The sequence below is a fragment of the Octopus sinensis genome, linkage group LG7 (genome assembly GCF_006345805.1).
Source record: "Octopus sinensis linkage group LG7, ASM634580v1, whole genome shotgun sequence".
In the NCBI taxonomy this organism is placed as follows: domain Eukaryota; kingdom Metazoa; phylum Mollusca; class Cephalopoda; order Octopoda; family Octopodidae; genus Octopus; species Octopus sinensis.
The window spans coordinates 58,387,376-58,405,805 of NC_043003.1; the positions used below are offsets into that span (position 1 = coordinate 58,387,376).

At 38.9% G+C, this 18,430-nt stretch overlaps 1 protein-coding gene across 1 annotated transcript in view; it reads left to right on the plus strand.

Moving 5' to 3' along the window:
• The first annotated feature begins 1,418 nt into the window (after positions 1–1,418).
• Positions 1,419–18,430, plus strand: part of LOC115214420 (serine/threonine-protein phosphatase 6 regulatory ankyrin repeat subunit A-like) — a 200,743-nt gene continuing 183,731 nt past the window's right edge. Inside the window, exon 1 of the mRNA XM_036504406.1 lies at positions 1,419–2,132. Within this exon, the coding sequence (XP_036360299.1) occupies positions 1,641–2,132 (492 nt within the window). The 5' untranslated portion in view covers positions 1,419–1,640. The remainder of the gene's footprint in view (positions 2,133–18,430) is intronic.

Here is an 18,430-nt window from a genome sequence, read left to right on the forward strand (position 1 = left end):
TAACGATTTTCCCAGCGCGCCGCCATAATTACTACAAAAATATGAGTATACTTTTACCACCATAGATAAACGTGTCACCTGCTTCTTTTCCTAGGAACATAGTTTCTCTGTTGAGGTTCCTTTTAATCACGGGTCTTTTTATTCTGGTAGTTTCTTTCCTCGAACAACTTTTCTTTGAAACTCTTTCACATCGTTTTGGTTCCGTCTTATCTATGAAATTCTAACCCGAAGGCATCATCGAAAATGATAATGCAAAGATCCAATGGGATTTTACGTTTCAGTGCGACTATGAGATAGAGAATAAGAAACCAGACATAGTGTTAATTGAGAAAGAAAGCAAACTATGCTGGATCATAGATATAGCATGTCCGGCTGACAACAAGGTATGCGATAAGGAAGAAAGAAAAGTCGATAGGCATGACAGGTTAGCTTGGGAGCTTAAGCAGTTGTGGTCGATGAAAAAGGTGACAGTATTACCAATAATTGTCAGAGCCCTGGCAACGATGAGTAAAAATCTTCAGAAGTACATGGAACAAATAGGGGCTGCGATAAGGGTGGAATACTTGCAGAAAATAGCTCTGCTTGGAACCGCTCGAATATTCCGGATGGTGCTCGAAAAATAAGGGGTGTTACCTTAGTTCACTGGTAATAAACAGCTGGCACCGTAGCAGCGTTAGAAGTTGTGCAAAGTCGATAAAGTAAAAATGATGATGATGATGATGAGGAGGAGGAGGAGGAGGAGGAGGATAGTAATATATATAATATATATATATATAATATATATATATATATTATATATATATATATATATGTATGTATGTGTCTATACATACATTTGTATGTATAAGATACACATAGATATAGATACGCATACATAAATACAGATACATATACATACACAGTAACACACATATATGCTTACATTTAGAGAGAGAGGGAGGGGAGAGAGTTTAAGTGAGGAAAGTCAGTGAGACTGTTTTACATATGAGAGAGGGAGAGTGAGAGAGAGAGAGAGAGGGACAGAGAGAGGGACAGAGAGAGAGAGAGAGAGAGAGAGAGAGAGAGAGAAAGTTTGTATGATAGTGTACATTGGGAGTGACTGACGGAAGTCTGAGGTAAAGTTGAACAATGTTAGTATTCTGAAAAGAGCAGACGACAGTGGGAAAGGGCGTGCATAGAGGAGAGCAGACGGCAGTGAGTTGAGGAGAGTGTGGAGTGAAAAATCAAATGATAAAGCGAGGGAGAGACAAAAACAATGTCTAATAAGTAGGAGTGTGAGAGAATTGGTCAATAAAAAGAGAGGAGGAAAGAACGTAGTCATAAAGGGAGGAAAGAAATTAGATAGAAAGAGAGAGAGAGAGGCGGGGTGAAGAAAGTGTAAAGTGGTGAAAAAAAGAAGGTAGAGGAAAGTAGAGGAAGGGGAGGCAGTCCTTCCATTGTCCACAGCATCAGTCCGTGACGTAGGCTATCGTTAGACGGATGGTAGGTGGATAGCTGTAAATACGAACTTTACACGTTCGACTGATTAAATGCAGACCAACATGATAAATAACAAACAACTGCGATTTGGTCGAATTTGAAACTTGTATCAAAATTTTGTACGACGACCGTCATAAAGCAGCTTTGTCTTCGGCCTAGCTATGAAGAAAATCACACGCAGACCAAGTAGACGGATTATCACCACGACTAAAAGCGCGGTGAGTGATACTAGTGAAAACAACCCTGAAACTGGCAAAACTACTCCCGGTTCAGAACAGAAAGCCTCGGAGAAGAAAACCCACGAGAAAAAAAGTCATGGGCCAAAAAACACCGAACAGAAAAGCTCTGACCCAAAAACTGCCGACCAGAAAAATTCTGATCCCAAACACCCGGAACCAAAAAACTCTGAGCAGCAAAAAGGCGCAGAACCAAAAAATTCCGAACAGAAAGTTCCCTCGCAACACAGAAAGGGTTCCGAAGTAAATGGCTTGAAGGATAATAACAATAAGGAACCACCTCCCGCGAAAACTCCCCAACAATGGGCGACTTCCGAAACTTTGTTGTCGTTATGTCAGAAGAAAGATTGGTTGGGGACTGAGATGCGAATGAAGACGTTGGAAAGGGACCACAAGGAGGTGAACGAAGCAGATAAGGTGAGTGATTCTTTAGTCGTTCGTCCAGTCGTTCATCGTCCTTGGCATCGTTGTTGTTCTTGTCAATGGTCTTCTTCTTCTTCTTCTTCTTTTTTTTTCATCATCATCATCATCATCATCATCATTGTCTTCTTCTTCCTCTTCTTCTTCTTCTTCTTCTTCTTCTTCTTCTTCTGCTTTTTCTTCTTCTTTTTCTTCATCATCATCATCCTCATCATTGTCTTCTTCTCCTTCATCATCATCACCATCATCATCACTATCATCATCATCATCATCATCATTATCATCATCATCATCATCATCATCATCATCATCACCACCACCATCATCATCATCATCATCATCATCATCATCATCATCATCAAATTCATCTTCATCTTCGCCCTCCTCATCTTTTTCTTAATTTTCCTTCTCTTCTTCAGTTTCTTTCTCGTCCTCTTCCTCCTCTCCTTGCTTTTGTTTATTTTACTTTTGAGATGTTTGTCTTACTTTTAATATAAGACATATCGAAGGTGGCGCGCTGGCAGAATCGTTAGGACGCCGGGCAAAAGGCTTAATGACACTTCGTCCGTCGTTAATGTTCTGAGTTCATATTCCACCGGGATCGACTTTGCCTTTCATTCTTTCGGGGATCGACAAAATAAGTACCAGTGATACACTGGGGTCGATGTAATCGACTTGTCCCCGCCATCCCGAAAATTACTGACCTTGTTCCAAAATGTGAAACCAATATAAGACATACTGGAAGATCACAAGAGGTAAGCTTAAAGGAATCCAAGCGGTTAACTCGGTTTCAGTTCCTGTTCGAAATTGCCTAACTTCTCTTACGTCACTAATACCATTGGGAAAGGTATGAAACTCACAACTTCCAATTTTCTGTAATAAATATAAAGTCCCTATCTTAATCACACACATACACACACGCACAAAATATCTTTCATACTTACGATGACCATCTCCAGATAATAAGCTTGTAACATGTTAAACCCGAGACACGGTTTCGGTCCCGAATTGAACCCAAATCTATTTCAATTAAACCACCAGAGGTTTTAAGAACTGCATAAACTCCAGAAGGCTCCGTTCCTCCCATTCTATATGTTTGTGGTTTTATGCTTAAATATGAAAGCAATCTTAATAAAATATATCCCAATATTGTTGTTATTGTAACTATAGTTGTAACCGGTAGTTATTTACTCGAAGGAAAAAGATTTGACACAAACAACCCTCCACTAGATTCTTCACATTGTTATTGTTGTCTAGTCCCCATGTCACCCCTGTTAGATTAGACCCACGAACAAAGGCTTTCCAGCTGTTATCACGCATTATTATTTATCTCTAACATCATTAAACGTATCCGTCCATTTTTAAGACGGCCTTAAAATATATTTTGAAGACGTGGCAGCTATTTTTAGCAGGTGCAGCGACTGCATAGAGGGTCTTTTTCGTTGCTTGCATCGATGCGCCAACTTCCTGCGTTCAAATCTTACGGGACTATGACTTTGTATTTCGACTTTTTATTTCATTCATTCGAGTTTCCATAGGCATGGTCGTATGACTAAGAAGCTTACTTTGCAGCCAAGTGATTTCGGGTTCAGTTCCACTGTGCGGTACCTTGGTCAAGTCTCTTCTGCTATAGTCCCGGTTCGACTAATGCCTTGTGAGTGAATTTAGTTGACAGTAACTGTGTGTGCGCGTGTGTCTATCAGTCTGTCTTTCTGTCTGTCTGTCTCCTACTACCGCTTAACAACCGGTGTGGGTTTGTTACGTACCCTTATTATTTTACTTATTTTATTTGTTATTTCTTTATTGCCCACAAGGGGCAAAACATAGAGGGGACAAACAAGGACAGACAAACGGATGAAGTCTTTCACATCGACCCCAGTGCGTAACTGGTACTTAATTTATCGACCCCGAAAGGATGAAAGGCAAAGTCGACCTCGGCGGAATTTGAACTCAGAACGTAGCGGCAGACGAAATACTGCAAAGCATTTCGCCCGGCGTGCTAACGTTTCTGCCAGCTCGCCGCCTTATTTTATTTTACTTATTTTATTTGCTTCAGCTATGCGGCTGCGGTCATGCTGGAGCATTTGGCAAAAGAAACCGATAAAATTAGTACCAGACTTTAAAAATAGGTAGTAGACTCGATTTGTTCGACTAAACCTTTCAAGACGATACGCCAGCGTGGTCGCAATCCAATGACTGAGGCAAGTAAAGGCTAAACAATAAATTAGATACCAGTAATATACTATGACTCTCATAATTAACAACTACATGCCTTCGCGATGCATTAATTGTCCCCCTAGAACAAACGGAGTTGTGGCAAAAACGGCAGAGGTCAGGTCTAAATGGTATTCACCATAGAATTCTCTTGTGAATTCCAATTTTGTTAATGACGTCGTTGCTTTTCTTCACACCGGAGTCGATTGTATAAACTGTTCCACTTCTTTACCAATTTGTAGCTTTGGGACAAAATAATCCTTTTATCTTAATCTTTTATCTTTTACATATTTCAGTCGTTGGACTGCGACACTTCTGGAGCACAGCCTAGAAGAGTTTAGTCAGAGAAATCAATCCCGTTGTTTACTTTAAGTCAAGGCGACGAGCTGGCAGAACCGTTAGCGCGCTGGACAAAATGCTTAGCGGTATTTCGCCCGTCGCTACGTTTTGAGTTCAAATTCCACCGAGGTCGACTTTGCCATTCATCCTTTCGGGGTCGATGAAATAAGTACCAATTATGTACTGGGGTCGATCCATTTGACTAGCCCCCTCCCCCATAATTTCAGGCCTTGTGCCTGTAGTAGAAAGGGTTATTTATTTTAAGTCTGGTACTTGTCCTATCGTATTCTTTTGTCGAACCGCCAAGTTATGGGGATGTAAACTAACCAACACTGGTTGTCAAACGGTAGTGGACGCAAACACACACACACACACACACACACACACACACCACACACATACACACACACACATGCACAAGTCAAGGCGCAGGCTTAGTGGTTAGAATATTCCGCTCACGGTCGTATCTATATTTCAAAGGGCCAACCTTGTCACATTCTGTGTAACGCTGAATCTTCTTGGGAACTACGTTAAGGTTACGCGTGTCCGTGGAATACTCAGCCACTTGCACGTTAATTTCACGAGAAGGCTGTTCGGTTGATCGGATCAACTGGAACCCTTGTCGTCGCAACTGACGGAGTGCTGGTCAGGATATATATGTGTGTGTGTGTGTGTGTTTGTACACAAAATGGGCTGTTACACTGCTTTTATCTGCCACATTTACTCAGAAAACATTGATCGGCTCGGCGCTGATAGGGAGTTGTCTGGGATTGAACCTAAAACTACGTGGCTACAAAGTGCGGTCCTAAACGACCCAGCTAACCGTTTATTAAAGTCAATCGGAAAGGTATCAACATCTCATGTTGTACTCCGTAGAGTAGCTACCAGATAACTGTCCGTCCTTAGATACAGAACACCCGACGTAGCAAGAACAGCGAAGCGCCACCCATGCACAACTCTCTTTATCTACTCCCATTTTTTATTGATAGTAAAGGGCAAAACGACCTCCCGTTACGCAGTTTAAATATGAAGCGATAATCGGACCAGGATTGCTGGAGGCGTTCCCTGCTGATTCTTCTTTGTGATTCTTCCAGGAAAACAGACGTGATATGTAGTATTGATCTGTCTCTTGACTATCAGAATTGGTGGACCCAGTCTCAATTTCCGGTTGCTGCCATTTTCCGTTTCATTTCATTACTACTTCTCTTGATAAATGTATGAGCTTCATAGCATGTTGTTTCTCTTCGTAAACATCAGGACTTACAGAATAAATTATTCAAATTTTGGCCAGCACAAGGATAGCAATTCTGGGGGAGGGTTTCATCGATTACATCGACCCCAGTATTTGACTGGTACATTTGTTACTGTTGTTTATAACAACAACACTAACGACTAGTATCTATTTTATTGAAATAGACAAAGTCAACAATCGCCGAGATTCGAACTCGGAAAATACAAGAACATGACATATGTAGATGCAGAATACCTACAAATAAATGCACGAGTTAGTGGTAGAGCTTCTATGTGCTTGCTCGAGCTACTAGACATAACGGCCAAATCCCCCTCAAACCACATCCTACTTTCGTATCATTACATAATATACATATATATATATATATATATATATATATATATAATATATATATATATATATATATTATATATAATAAAGCGCTGGTTTGAAAACTAACTGTTAGGCCGTCAGTTTTATAGACTGAACAAGGACATCATTTCCTGAATCGGCTGTTAAGCCGAATGAAGTACAACGAGGATCCGACTTTTCCCCAACTTTTTCAGCATTTATCTAAACGACCCTCGCTCACCTCCACAAAACACGCACCCAGTTCCCTACGCAGACGACACTACATTCATATTATCCCATCATGTTGCCGACTGCTGCGTAACTTTTCCAACCATACTTTATTCATCTAGAAACCTGAATCTGTGTATCGCCTCGTCATTTGGTTGACTATATATATATATATATATATATATATATATATATATATATATATATATATTATATTATATATATGCTAACGATGGACAACTCTGCCGGGACTAATCTGGTGTCTACACACCGCTACCACCACCACCACCACCACCACCACCACAAGTATTATTGACACAAACACTCACCAGTGAAAAAAAGAAGCTGCACAATAATAATAACGATATCGTTTCGTTTCATTTCTCTTATTTGTAAAATCGCCCAACTGTGGCATGTTGTTTCCGACACGATCAACCGTGTCAGATAATTGACTTACAAACAGGAACTTCAGTTCATGTCACAACCCACCACTACTACTTTCATCACAACACAAACTGCTGACCATGAACCAACCAGGGAGCTTCTGGGCCGGTCGACCGAGCTGCTAGAAATAGCAATCAAATCTCACTCACATCCCACTGTCTTAAAAATGGACAAACTGAATAATGTAATGTGGGATACTATTTCTGAAAAGGAAAAGCGATACGCAGACGGGATATTCACAGCTAGAATGTCTGTATAAAACATGGGATGGCCACGCACAGAACACCTTTGCTCATATGCCTGCTCAGTCGGAGCAGACTAGGGTTAAACAACACTTCCAACCCTCGTCAGCACCCCACCACCTCCCAGTTGTCGCAACTACACGTAACTACAAACCGAGCGAGTCACTATAGCGTTAATAAATTTAAAGCGCTAGAGTAAATAACCATAGTATATCTAGGACTTCACCATCCACTGAGCCCTTTCTCATTTCCAAGGTGATGGAAGTTGCTATCTCACGTAATTCGAAAAATCATAATTACCCTCGATGGTAAACCTTTCTTAAACCCGACATGACGAAATATCAATTCTTTTAACTCAGTGGTTCCCAGCTGGGGTCCACACGACCCTTGAGTGGGTCCATATCAGATTTTGTTGTCAAAATTTATGAGCAATAAATTGCTTAAACTTCTATAATAACACCGTGAGGGCGCGTTGCTTAGTGGTTAGGGCATTCGGCTCATGATCGTAAGGTTGTGAGTTCGATTCCCGGCGACGCGTTGTGTCCTTGAGCAAGACACTTTATTTCACGTTGCTCCAGTCCACTCAGCTGGCAAAAATGAGTTGTACTTGTATTTCAAAGGGTCAGCCTTGTCACTCTCTGTGTCACGCTGATTATCCCCGAGAACTACGTTAAGGGTACACGTGTCTGTGGAATGCTCAGCCATTTGCACGTTAATTTCACGAGCAAGCTGTTCCGTTGATCGTATCAGCTGGGACCCTCGTCGTCGTAACCGGCGGAGTCTTTAATAATAACACCAAAATATGTTTGGTGTTATTATAAAAAAGGATTTTTAAAAAATTGAATGGTTATGAGGGTCCACCTGAGTAAAACAGGGACCAAAGGTGTCCATGGGAAAAGGGTTGAGAAGCACTGGTTTAAATAAACGTTATTGGAGTATCATATATATATATAACAAAGTAAAGTTGTAAGGTACCGCACGAGTGAAAATATATATGAAAGAAGGTTTGAAAATGCAATTTTAAAGATGTTTATTCACTTGACCGGTTTCACTTTTTTAGAAAACGATTGTCAAAAGTAAAATGTAAAGCTTTGTATGAGCTTTGTTGTGTTAAGTAATGTTATCACAAAAGTATTATATATATATATATATATATATATATATATATATATATATATATATATATAAACACATTCTTTGATAATAATAAGAAAATGTTAAAAACAGTTTACAAGAAAGTATTTAAGAAAGTAATCAGAACAGGGCTCCAAAAAGTATTTTGAGTTCAATAAAAACCATGTTTGTTTGGTAGTATATATATATATACACAGAAGGAGTTATATTTAAGAATTTACAAAAAGTTGTAGAGGAATAACTGACCTGTCTTTCTGGCATTTTGTTTTGTGTGTAGCAAAGGAATGTTTTTGTAAATTTTTAAATATATCTCCTTCTGTGTATACTATCAAACAAACATGATTTTTATTGAGCTCAAAATGCTTTTTGGAGTCCTGTTCTGATTACTTTCTTAAATACTTTCTTGTAAACTGTTTTTAACATTTTATTATTATTATCAAAGAATGTGTATATGTATTTTAATACTTTTGTGATAACCAGTACTTAACACAACAAAGCTTATACAAAGCTTTACATTTTACTTTTGACAATCTTTTTCTAAAAAAAGTGAAACCGGTCAAGTGAATAAACATCTTTAAAATTGCATTTTCAAGCCTTCTTTCACACCCACACACACACACACCTATATATATATATGTTATGAGAGGTAATGGTGTCAGTAAGACCCAAAGGTGTCAGGTAATGCTGAGTAAGTGCTATGGATAGGCCATAATTATGTTCCAGGTTCGGTGATTATGCGAATAAGGAGTACAGTGTAGGTCATATATCAGCGTGTGTATATATATATATATTTTCAGAATGAGATATAAAAACCAAGGCTGTGAAGATTTTAGAACATTTATAAATAGAAGGTCTTACAGCTGTTTCCAAGATATTTATTATATCCTTTTATCGGAGACGGTTTGAGAAATTGTCAAGTGATGGTAGAGACAAACACAAACACAGTCTGTCTGTCTCTCTTTCTCTCTCACTCTATCTCTCTCTCCCTCACTCTTTCTCTCTCTCCCTCACGCACACAATCACACAGGATTCTACACAGTTTCCGCCAACCAAATTCACTTAGAAGGCATTAGCCGGCACAAACTGCTACGCTGTGGAAGTGAACCCGAAGGCACGTTGTCTCGGCGCGAACTTCTTGACTACACAATGATGTCCACGCCTTACGTTCTGAGTTCAAATTCCACCGAGGTCGACTTTGCCTTTCATCCTTTCGGGATCGATAAATTAGGTATCAATTGCGTACTGGCGTCGATCTAATGGAGTCGATCAAAATTTCGGGCCTTGTGCCTAGTGTAGAAATGAATTATGGCCACGCCTTGTTGATGTTTACAGCATCTGCATTTCCCAAGCAGTCACTTAAGCATTAACTAGGGTCGATGTCGCTTGATTTCGGTGATAGGATGAGAATCGATGCTTGAACTTGATATGGCCATAAACTCATAAGGTTTTTATTACCTATTATTGCAGAGAGGCTTTTTATTTTTTACAATGTCCATCGCAAGTCGCCTAGAAGCAAATTACTGTTGATACGCGTATCAATTTTGATGTAGACCCCCCCACCCCTTACTTCAGTGAGATATGGAATAATTTTGTAGTGGGTTGAAAGATAAATATCTACATAGGCATATGCGTTATATAGGATAAAAGCAAAAGGAGGAGAGAGAAGGTGAGAGAGAGACAGAGAGAGACACACAGAGAGAGACATAAACAGAGAGACAGAGGAGGAGAGAGAGATAGATCAAGTATGGTATACTGTGAAATAGAACACGATTGAGAGAGAGAGAGAGCGAAACAGAGGGAGAGAGAGAGAAATCAAGAAAGATATACTGTGAAATAGAACAAGTCTGAGAGAGAGAGAAGGTGAGAGAGAGACAGAGAGAGACAGAGAGAGACACACACAGAGAGACAGAGGGGGAGAGAGAGAGATCAAGTATGGTATACTGTGAAATAGTTCAAGATTGAGAGAGAGAGAGAGAGGGAGAGAGATAGATAGAGAGAGAGAGAGAGAGAGAGAGAGAGAAATCAAGAAAGATATACTGTGAAATAGAACAAGTCTGGGAGAGAGAAAGAGAGAGAGGGAGAGAAAGACAGACAGACAGACATACAGAGAGGGAGAGAGAAGGAGAGAGAAGGAGAGAGAGAAATCAAGAAAGATATACTGTGAAATAGAACAAGATTGAGAGAGAGAGAGAGAGACAGACAGACAGACAGACAGGCAGACGGAGGAGTGATTGAGAAAGAGAGGGACAGGCAAAAAAAGACAGAGGGAGAGAGAGAGAGAGAGAGAGAGAGAGAGAGAGAAAGAGAGAGAGAAAGAAATCAAGAAAGATATACTGTGAAAGAGAACAAGATTGATAGGGAGAGAGTGACAGACAGACTGACGGACGGACGAACTGAGAGAGAGAGAGGGACAGGGAGGGAGAGAGAGAGATAGAGAGAAATCAAGAAAGATATACTGTGAAATAGAACAAGAGCGAGAGAGAGAGAGTCGTATTGTGTGACATTAATTATTTATTCCTTAAACTACTTATTGACATTAGATGAGCCCTGACGCCCACCTTCTTGTATTGTTGTTGTTGTTGTTATTGCTACTGCCGCTGCTGCTAACAACATTTAGCCCCTGGTCAACTCTGATTGTATTAAGGATCAAAGGCATATCATGTTTAATATGTGTTAAAAATGTACAAATTTTTTGTTTATAATTTTATAATTTTATAATTTTATAATGTGTGGTAAGTAGCTTGCTTACCAACCACATGGTTTCGGGTTCAGTCCCACTACGTGGCACCTTGGGCAAGTCTCTTCTACTATAGCCTCGGGCCAACCAAAGCCTTGTAAGTGGATTTTGTAGACGGAAACTAGAAGAACCCCATCGTATATATGTATATGTATATGTATATATATATATGTGTGTGTGTTTGTGTGTCTGTGTTTGTCCCCCACAACATCGCTTGACAACCGATGCTGGTGTGTTTACGTCCCCGTAACTTAGCGGTTTGGCAAAACGAGACCGATAGAATGAGTACTAGGCTTACAAAGAATAAGTTCTGGGGTCGATTTGCTCGACTAAAGGCTGTACTCCAGCATGGCCGCAGTCAAATGACTGAAACAAATACAAGAGTACATTTATATATCTATATATATAAAACTGTAGTTGTGTGAGTGTCTGTCCCCTTCGATTTAGATTCCTAACTACTCCCACATTTTGCGGTGCAGTTTAACCAAATTCGGGTATCTTATAGTCGTGATTCATATCGAGCCCGTCTGAGTATTAGCGCGCGTCTACGATGAGTCTACGATTTTAAAAATAATTTAACATCATTTTTTTATTCCATTTTAATGCATAATTTTTCGTGTCGATGGCGGCGGAGTTGGCGTCTATGGTCACGCCTGCACCTGTTTGCTTCGCCGACTTCTTCCCTCCCTAGTGAAGCTGTGGGGAAGAGAGTTTAAGGAAATCAACGTCGTAAAGCGTTGTCAAGGAGACCAGCGTTCTTTTAGAACAACGACTTCATGGCTTGAAGACACCAAAACAGAAATGGCTAAGAAAGCCCGAATTGGCATCTATAAGGGAAGTAACTGTCTAAAAATGCTTATATAGTTATTTCCCTTACAAACCCGAGCAACGCCGGGCGATACTGCTAGTTTTATATAATTTCATTTTCATTCTTGTTGGATCCACTGTTTTTACAATATGGCGGCAATCATTTTCTCTGCCTCCATCTCCAGGATGGAGCAATAATTTAGCTGAACTTAATGAATGCATTCAGTCAGCAGTGCAGGAGACAGCTCTTGAAATGCTTCAAAATGTGTTTCGCAATGCTTAAGGATAGACTTGGAATTTGAAAGAATACAGACGGAGCACATAGGGAAAATTTTCAGTGAAGTTTTACGTAAGATTTATAAATCTTTTATTTTTGTGTCATAATGGCGTTGTTTGTTCCTTCTCGAGCCATGCTTGGCTAATAAGGGCCGGTTTCCCGGTTTCCTTGGCGTATAGATTCTCCACCTAGACGGGACGCCGATCCGTCTCAGGTGAGCTGATAGATGCAGGAGGCGAGAGTGGGAGAAAGTCGTGGTGAAAGAGTCAGCAGAGGTTTGCCATTACCTTCTGCTGGAGATGCCTGGAGCTTAGGTGTTTTGCTCATAAACACACACATGGCCCGGTCTGAGATTCGAACCACAATCCCTTGATTGCCAGTCCGCTGCTCTAACCACTAGGTTATGTGCCTCCACTTTGTATCATAAAAATAAACATAAAATTCTGTCAGTTCTTTTCAAATTTGTACCATTTCATTGAGATAGATGGTTAATTCTGGAACACCCAGTTTATCATTTGGGTGGGAACAATAAGGTGTGAACTGAAGGGTAATTTAGCTGTTATTTCTTGTAAGGTGAGGGATTTAGTTGTTTATCGTCATCAGATTTTGTCATATGTTTGACAATTTTGCCGTTTTTCTGGAAGATTTTCTAATCGGGAAAGAAGGCAGTGTTCATAACATTTTACAAGGCCCCTGTGGTTGGTGGGAGGGAAGGGTGTGCATTCTCAAGCTGGAGACCTGACCTAAATGCTGTCAAAAGACTTGATTCTGTTAAATGCACGTAGGACCGGTGGTATCTTACTCTTTTACTCTTTTAAACACACCAGCATCGGTTGTCAAGCGATGTTATGGGGACAAGCACAGACATACGAACATATACACACACGTACGTACACACACACACACACACACACCACACACACACACACACAAACACACACACACACATACACACACACACACACACACATATATATATATATATATACATACATATATACAACGGGCCTCTTTCAGTTTCCGTCTACCAAATCCACTCACAAGGCTTTGATCGGCCCGAAGCTATAGTAGAAGACACTTGCTCAAGGTGCCACGCAGTGGGACTGAACCCGGAACCATATAGTTCTTACCACACAGCTACTTACCACACAGCCACTCATACGCCTACGAAGGTTCAAGTTGATCCGATCAACCGAACAGTATGCTCGTGAAATTAACGTGCAAGTGGCTGAATAGTCCACAGACACATGTATCCTTAACATTAATTCCAAAAACATTTTAATCTGTAGACGTATCATCAAAAGTACTAACACCTTTTTTACTGTCATCTTAGGATCACACTATCACCTTATGATAAAACTACTTGTAAAACAAATGTTCTTATGTTTTAACAGACATTTTTTAATTGCAAGGAAACAAAGAAACAGAAAAAAGGTGGGGTATTATGCAGCAGAAGATGGAAGGGGAGGGAGAAACGGGTTGTATACCCGAGAATAAATGGCGTGTTCAGCCGCTCCTCGTGGACATGACTGCAAAAGCGTTGCCACGGAGAATGGCCAGTGACAATCGCTGCAGCAGCAACTCTACCTCACGGGGCTCATTTTTCAGACTGGCCGTCGTTATCCCTATTTTGCAGAGGAAATCGGTAGTGCAGGATTTGAGAATACTTGGGGCATCGGCGGCGACAGACACAAACTGGTAGCGGCCGATCAGTCTCCTGTATTTATCTATATTTTTAGAAAGTATATACCTTGGTAATTTCTGTTCTGTTGGCACTCCGTCGGTTACGACGACGAAGGTTCAAGTTGATCCGATCAACGGAATAGTATGCTCGTGAAATTAATGTATAAGTGGCTGTGTAGTCCACAGACACCTGTACCCTTAACGTAGTTCTCAAGCAGATTCAGCGTGACACAGAATGTGATAAGGTTGGCTCTTTGAAATATGGGTACTACTCATTTTTGCCAGCTGGGTGGACTGGAGCAACGTGAAATAAAATGTCTTGCTCAAGGACATAACGCGTCGCCGGGAATGGAACTCATGACCTCACGATGGAGGGTGGAATGCCCTAACTACTAAGCCACGCGTCCTCACACACTTTAGCAATAGAACAAAACCGGCCACAAACAGAGAAATTCATTCTCATGAACAATGAATTTATCACAAATTACTCCACTACAAAATAACGCCCCGACTTTTAGCTGAAATATCCAACCAATATTCATGGATGTGACGCAAAAGCAATCAATGAATATCTAAATAGAAAGAATGGATTTCGTCTTCAGTAACGAAAATGGTTTAAACAACATGTTACGCACCACAAAAGAAAGACAATTCCGCAAGAAAAACAAACTCAGAACGAATGAGCCTTAAAAACACAATAAAAATATCACAGAGCTCGACAAACATGGAAATACAGAGTGATTCAAAAGTCGCCATACATAGGAAAGATTTATCTTTTTTATAAGAAACAGTTTATAAGAACAGTTTTTTATTATTATTTAACAGATTCAATATGGTTGCCATTGTTTTGAACACTCATTGCGATACTTTTACCCCACTCATTGTGAACTCGTAATTGCACATCTGGTGATACCTGTGTAAAGGAGTTGGTGATGCGTTCCTTCAAAGGATTTATATTTTTTATCCTTCCCCGATACACCATACCTTTCAAATGCCCCAAAAGATAGAAATCAGTAGGGGTCAGCTCAGGGGATCTAGGGGATCTTATAAACTGTTTCTTATAAAAAAAATTTTTTTCCTGTGTATGGAGACTTTTGAATCACCCTGTAGAACGAGGTATTATAGTCGAAAATCAAACACTCCATCGGTTAAGACGACGGGGCTTCCAGTTGATCCGACCAATGGAACAGCTTGCTCGTGAAATTAACGTGCAAGTGGCTGAGTGCTCCACAGGCACGCGTACCCTTAACATAATTCTCGGGGAGATTCAGCGTGACACAGAATGTGACAAGGCTGGCCCTTTTGAATAACAGGTACTATTCATTTTTTTCCGAATGAGTGAACTGGAGCAGTGTGAAGTAAAGTTCCTTGTCCAATGACACAAGGCGCCGCCGGAAATAGAACTCATGACTTTACGATAGTGAGTCGAATTCTCTAACCACTAAGCTTTGCGCCTTCGCTACAGTCGAAAATAATGTGAAAAAAGAAAACAGAACAAACTCAAAACGAGTATGAATACCACAAAAGACATCCATGAAAATAAACAACCAGCTATCCAACCACAATAAAGACACAGCTTCGACAGCACTCCTAAAAAGAAACGCGATAAAGACACACACCACCATTGTGTGACCATATTTAATATTGAGTGAAATTTATCAGAAAGAATAAAGAATGCAGAAATGACAATAACGTAATCAATAAACATGGATCAATAGATATCTTCTCGATTCTAATAGAGTAAGAATATCTTTACCCAAACGTCTCCTTTAATCCCATTTAAAAAGAAAGGATATATATTAATATATGCTATAAAATTGAAAAAGAAAACGGTAAGATGTATCCTTACCTAATGAGATGAAAGGAGAGGAATCTGGTATGAAAGACAGGAAAAAATAAACTCCGAAATAATCAGGAAAATATATCTATAAACGAGAAAATATTCTGAAATTTAAAGGAAAGATATTAGCAGTAAAAATCTACAAAATAAGTGAAAACATGTCGATGAGATGCTTCGAAAAACATTTAGAATTCTTTTCTGGGGAATATTACATTTAAAACAATTTTTGCATAGAAGATACCTACAAGCCATCCGAAAATACAGAAGAACTGTTAACTTCATTTAAAACTTTATCATTTGGTGTCAAAATCTGCGTCGCAGTGACTGCGATCTGGTCACTGATATCAAATGATAAATGTTTAAGTGAAGATGACAGTTTTGTGTACTTTTGGATGGCTAATATGTGTCTTCAACACTATAATTGTTTTAATTTCAACTTGCAATCTCAGATCAAATCATTTGCTCAACACGTATAATTCTGAGATGTACTGGCACATAAACAAACTCGGCGTATAGGCTGAGGGGACTTTCTGTAGGCCAAAAACATTAGTTTTTAATATTACTTGTACAGTAAGTACCGATCGACCTCGAGAATAATTTCAGATTGAAAAATATGCACAACAGAGCCTTTGCAGATCGTAAATTTACAGCGAAGTGGAAGTATTTACCGTTGATATCATGGGGACACCCAATGAATTTCGATGACATGATGTGATGAATTTCGCAAGTAAAATCCAAATGTGGAAAGACCTATTGTTGTATTGAAGCAATATTACGTTTATTGATAAATTATGAATTAAATAAATAATTACTTCATTTCTTAATTTTAAACAATTAGTTACAACAATACAACTTAAAAGATTCTCGATGACAATTCATGCGTGATCGGTACATCGACCCCAGTGCGTAACTGGTACTTAATTTATCGACCCCGAAAGGATGAAAGGCAAAGTCGACCTCGGTGGATTTAAACTCAGAACGTAGCGGCAGACGAAATACCTATTTCTTTACTGCCCACAAGGGGATACACAAAGAGGGGACAAACAAGGACAGACAAACGGATTAAGTCGATTATATCGACCCCAGTGCGTAACTGGTACTTATTTAATCGACCCCGAAAAGATGAAAGGCAAAGTCGACCTCGGCGGAATTTGAACTCAGAACGTAGCGGCAGACGAAATACCGCTAAGCATTTCGCCCGGCGTGCTAACGTTTCCGCCAGCTCGCCGCCTTTTTTGTATTAAATATTGCAATATATACAATGCTATGTCTAATTGATATATGAATATTTGATATATTAATGAATATTAATGTTATGATAGTGCTCAATATCTTACACTGGAGCTAATAAAAGTAGACATACCTATTATGTTGCATCCAGTATATTGGGATATTCACTTGTGTGTGCGTGTGTGTGTGCGTGTAAATATTATGTGGGGTGGGGAGGATGCGCGCGCCTATATATTTATGTGAAATATGTTTGATTCGAAATGATTAGACACGTATTTTCGTGCCAACGAAACTGAGTCCTAAGTGCTTGTGCCTTCATCTGCTCATATAAAAGGTATTGAATGTTTTTTTTTCATTTCATTTGCATATGTATGCATAAATACCAATCTACTTGTCCGTCCGCCTGTCTGTCTGTCTCCTTCTAACCGTTTGTCTATCCCTCTCTCTCTCTCTCTCTCTATCTATCTATCTATCTATCTATCTATCTCTTTCTCTCTTTTTCTCTCTGTCTCTCTTTCTTTCTCTCTCTCTCTCTCTCTCTCTCTCTCTCTATATATATATATATATATATATCATGATTAATCAGCCGAAATTGCGAAGATGATCCGGTTCTTGACTGATGATTGAGGGCTTCGAATGTCCCGTCCTGTATTTCTTGTGTCGTCTTCTAGGTGTTTCACGTTCTTGTCCCAGTTTGTATATATTTTTTTAACTTTACATATATATATATATATATATATATATATATATATATATATATATATATATATATATATATATATATATATGCATGTATGGGTACAGGACGTCACCAACAGTAAACAACATGAAATACGAAAACAAATGAGTTAAATACGCAAATAACGAGAGAAAAACTGGAAAACAAGACAAGTAATACAAAGAATACAAAGAACGATCTTTCATCAGTTGTCGGCTGTCTATCTACTTTCGATTTCGAGCAATCAACGACAACTTATCGCATATATATATTATTTTTATTATTATTTAATTGAATTAAGTAAGTTTATATATATATATATATATATATATATATAGAGAGAGAGAGAGAGAGAGAGAGAGAGAGAGAGAGAGAAAGAGAGAATAGGAGGTCGCCAGAATTTTGGAATAAGAAGAATGTTATTATTTAGTCATTATTATTAGCGTTTTGGTTCGTTTTTCGAACTCGTCATATAAAAATTTCGCTTTTTCGGATCGAACATGGGACAAAATATAAGAATTAAAATAAAACCTCAAATTAGGCAATCAACTATTTTTATATAATCATACACAGTTATAAATTCAGTTTAAAATGTATATATATATATATATATATATATATATATATATATATATATATATTATATATATATATATATATATATATATATATTATATATATATATATGTATACGCATCTTAAGCCGAATTTATTTATAATTGTGTATGAGTATATAAAAAAGTTGACTGCCTAATTTGAGTTTTTATTTTAATTCTGTTATATATATATATATATATATATATCTTTTACTCTCTTTTAC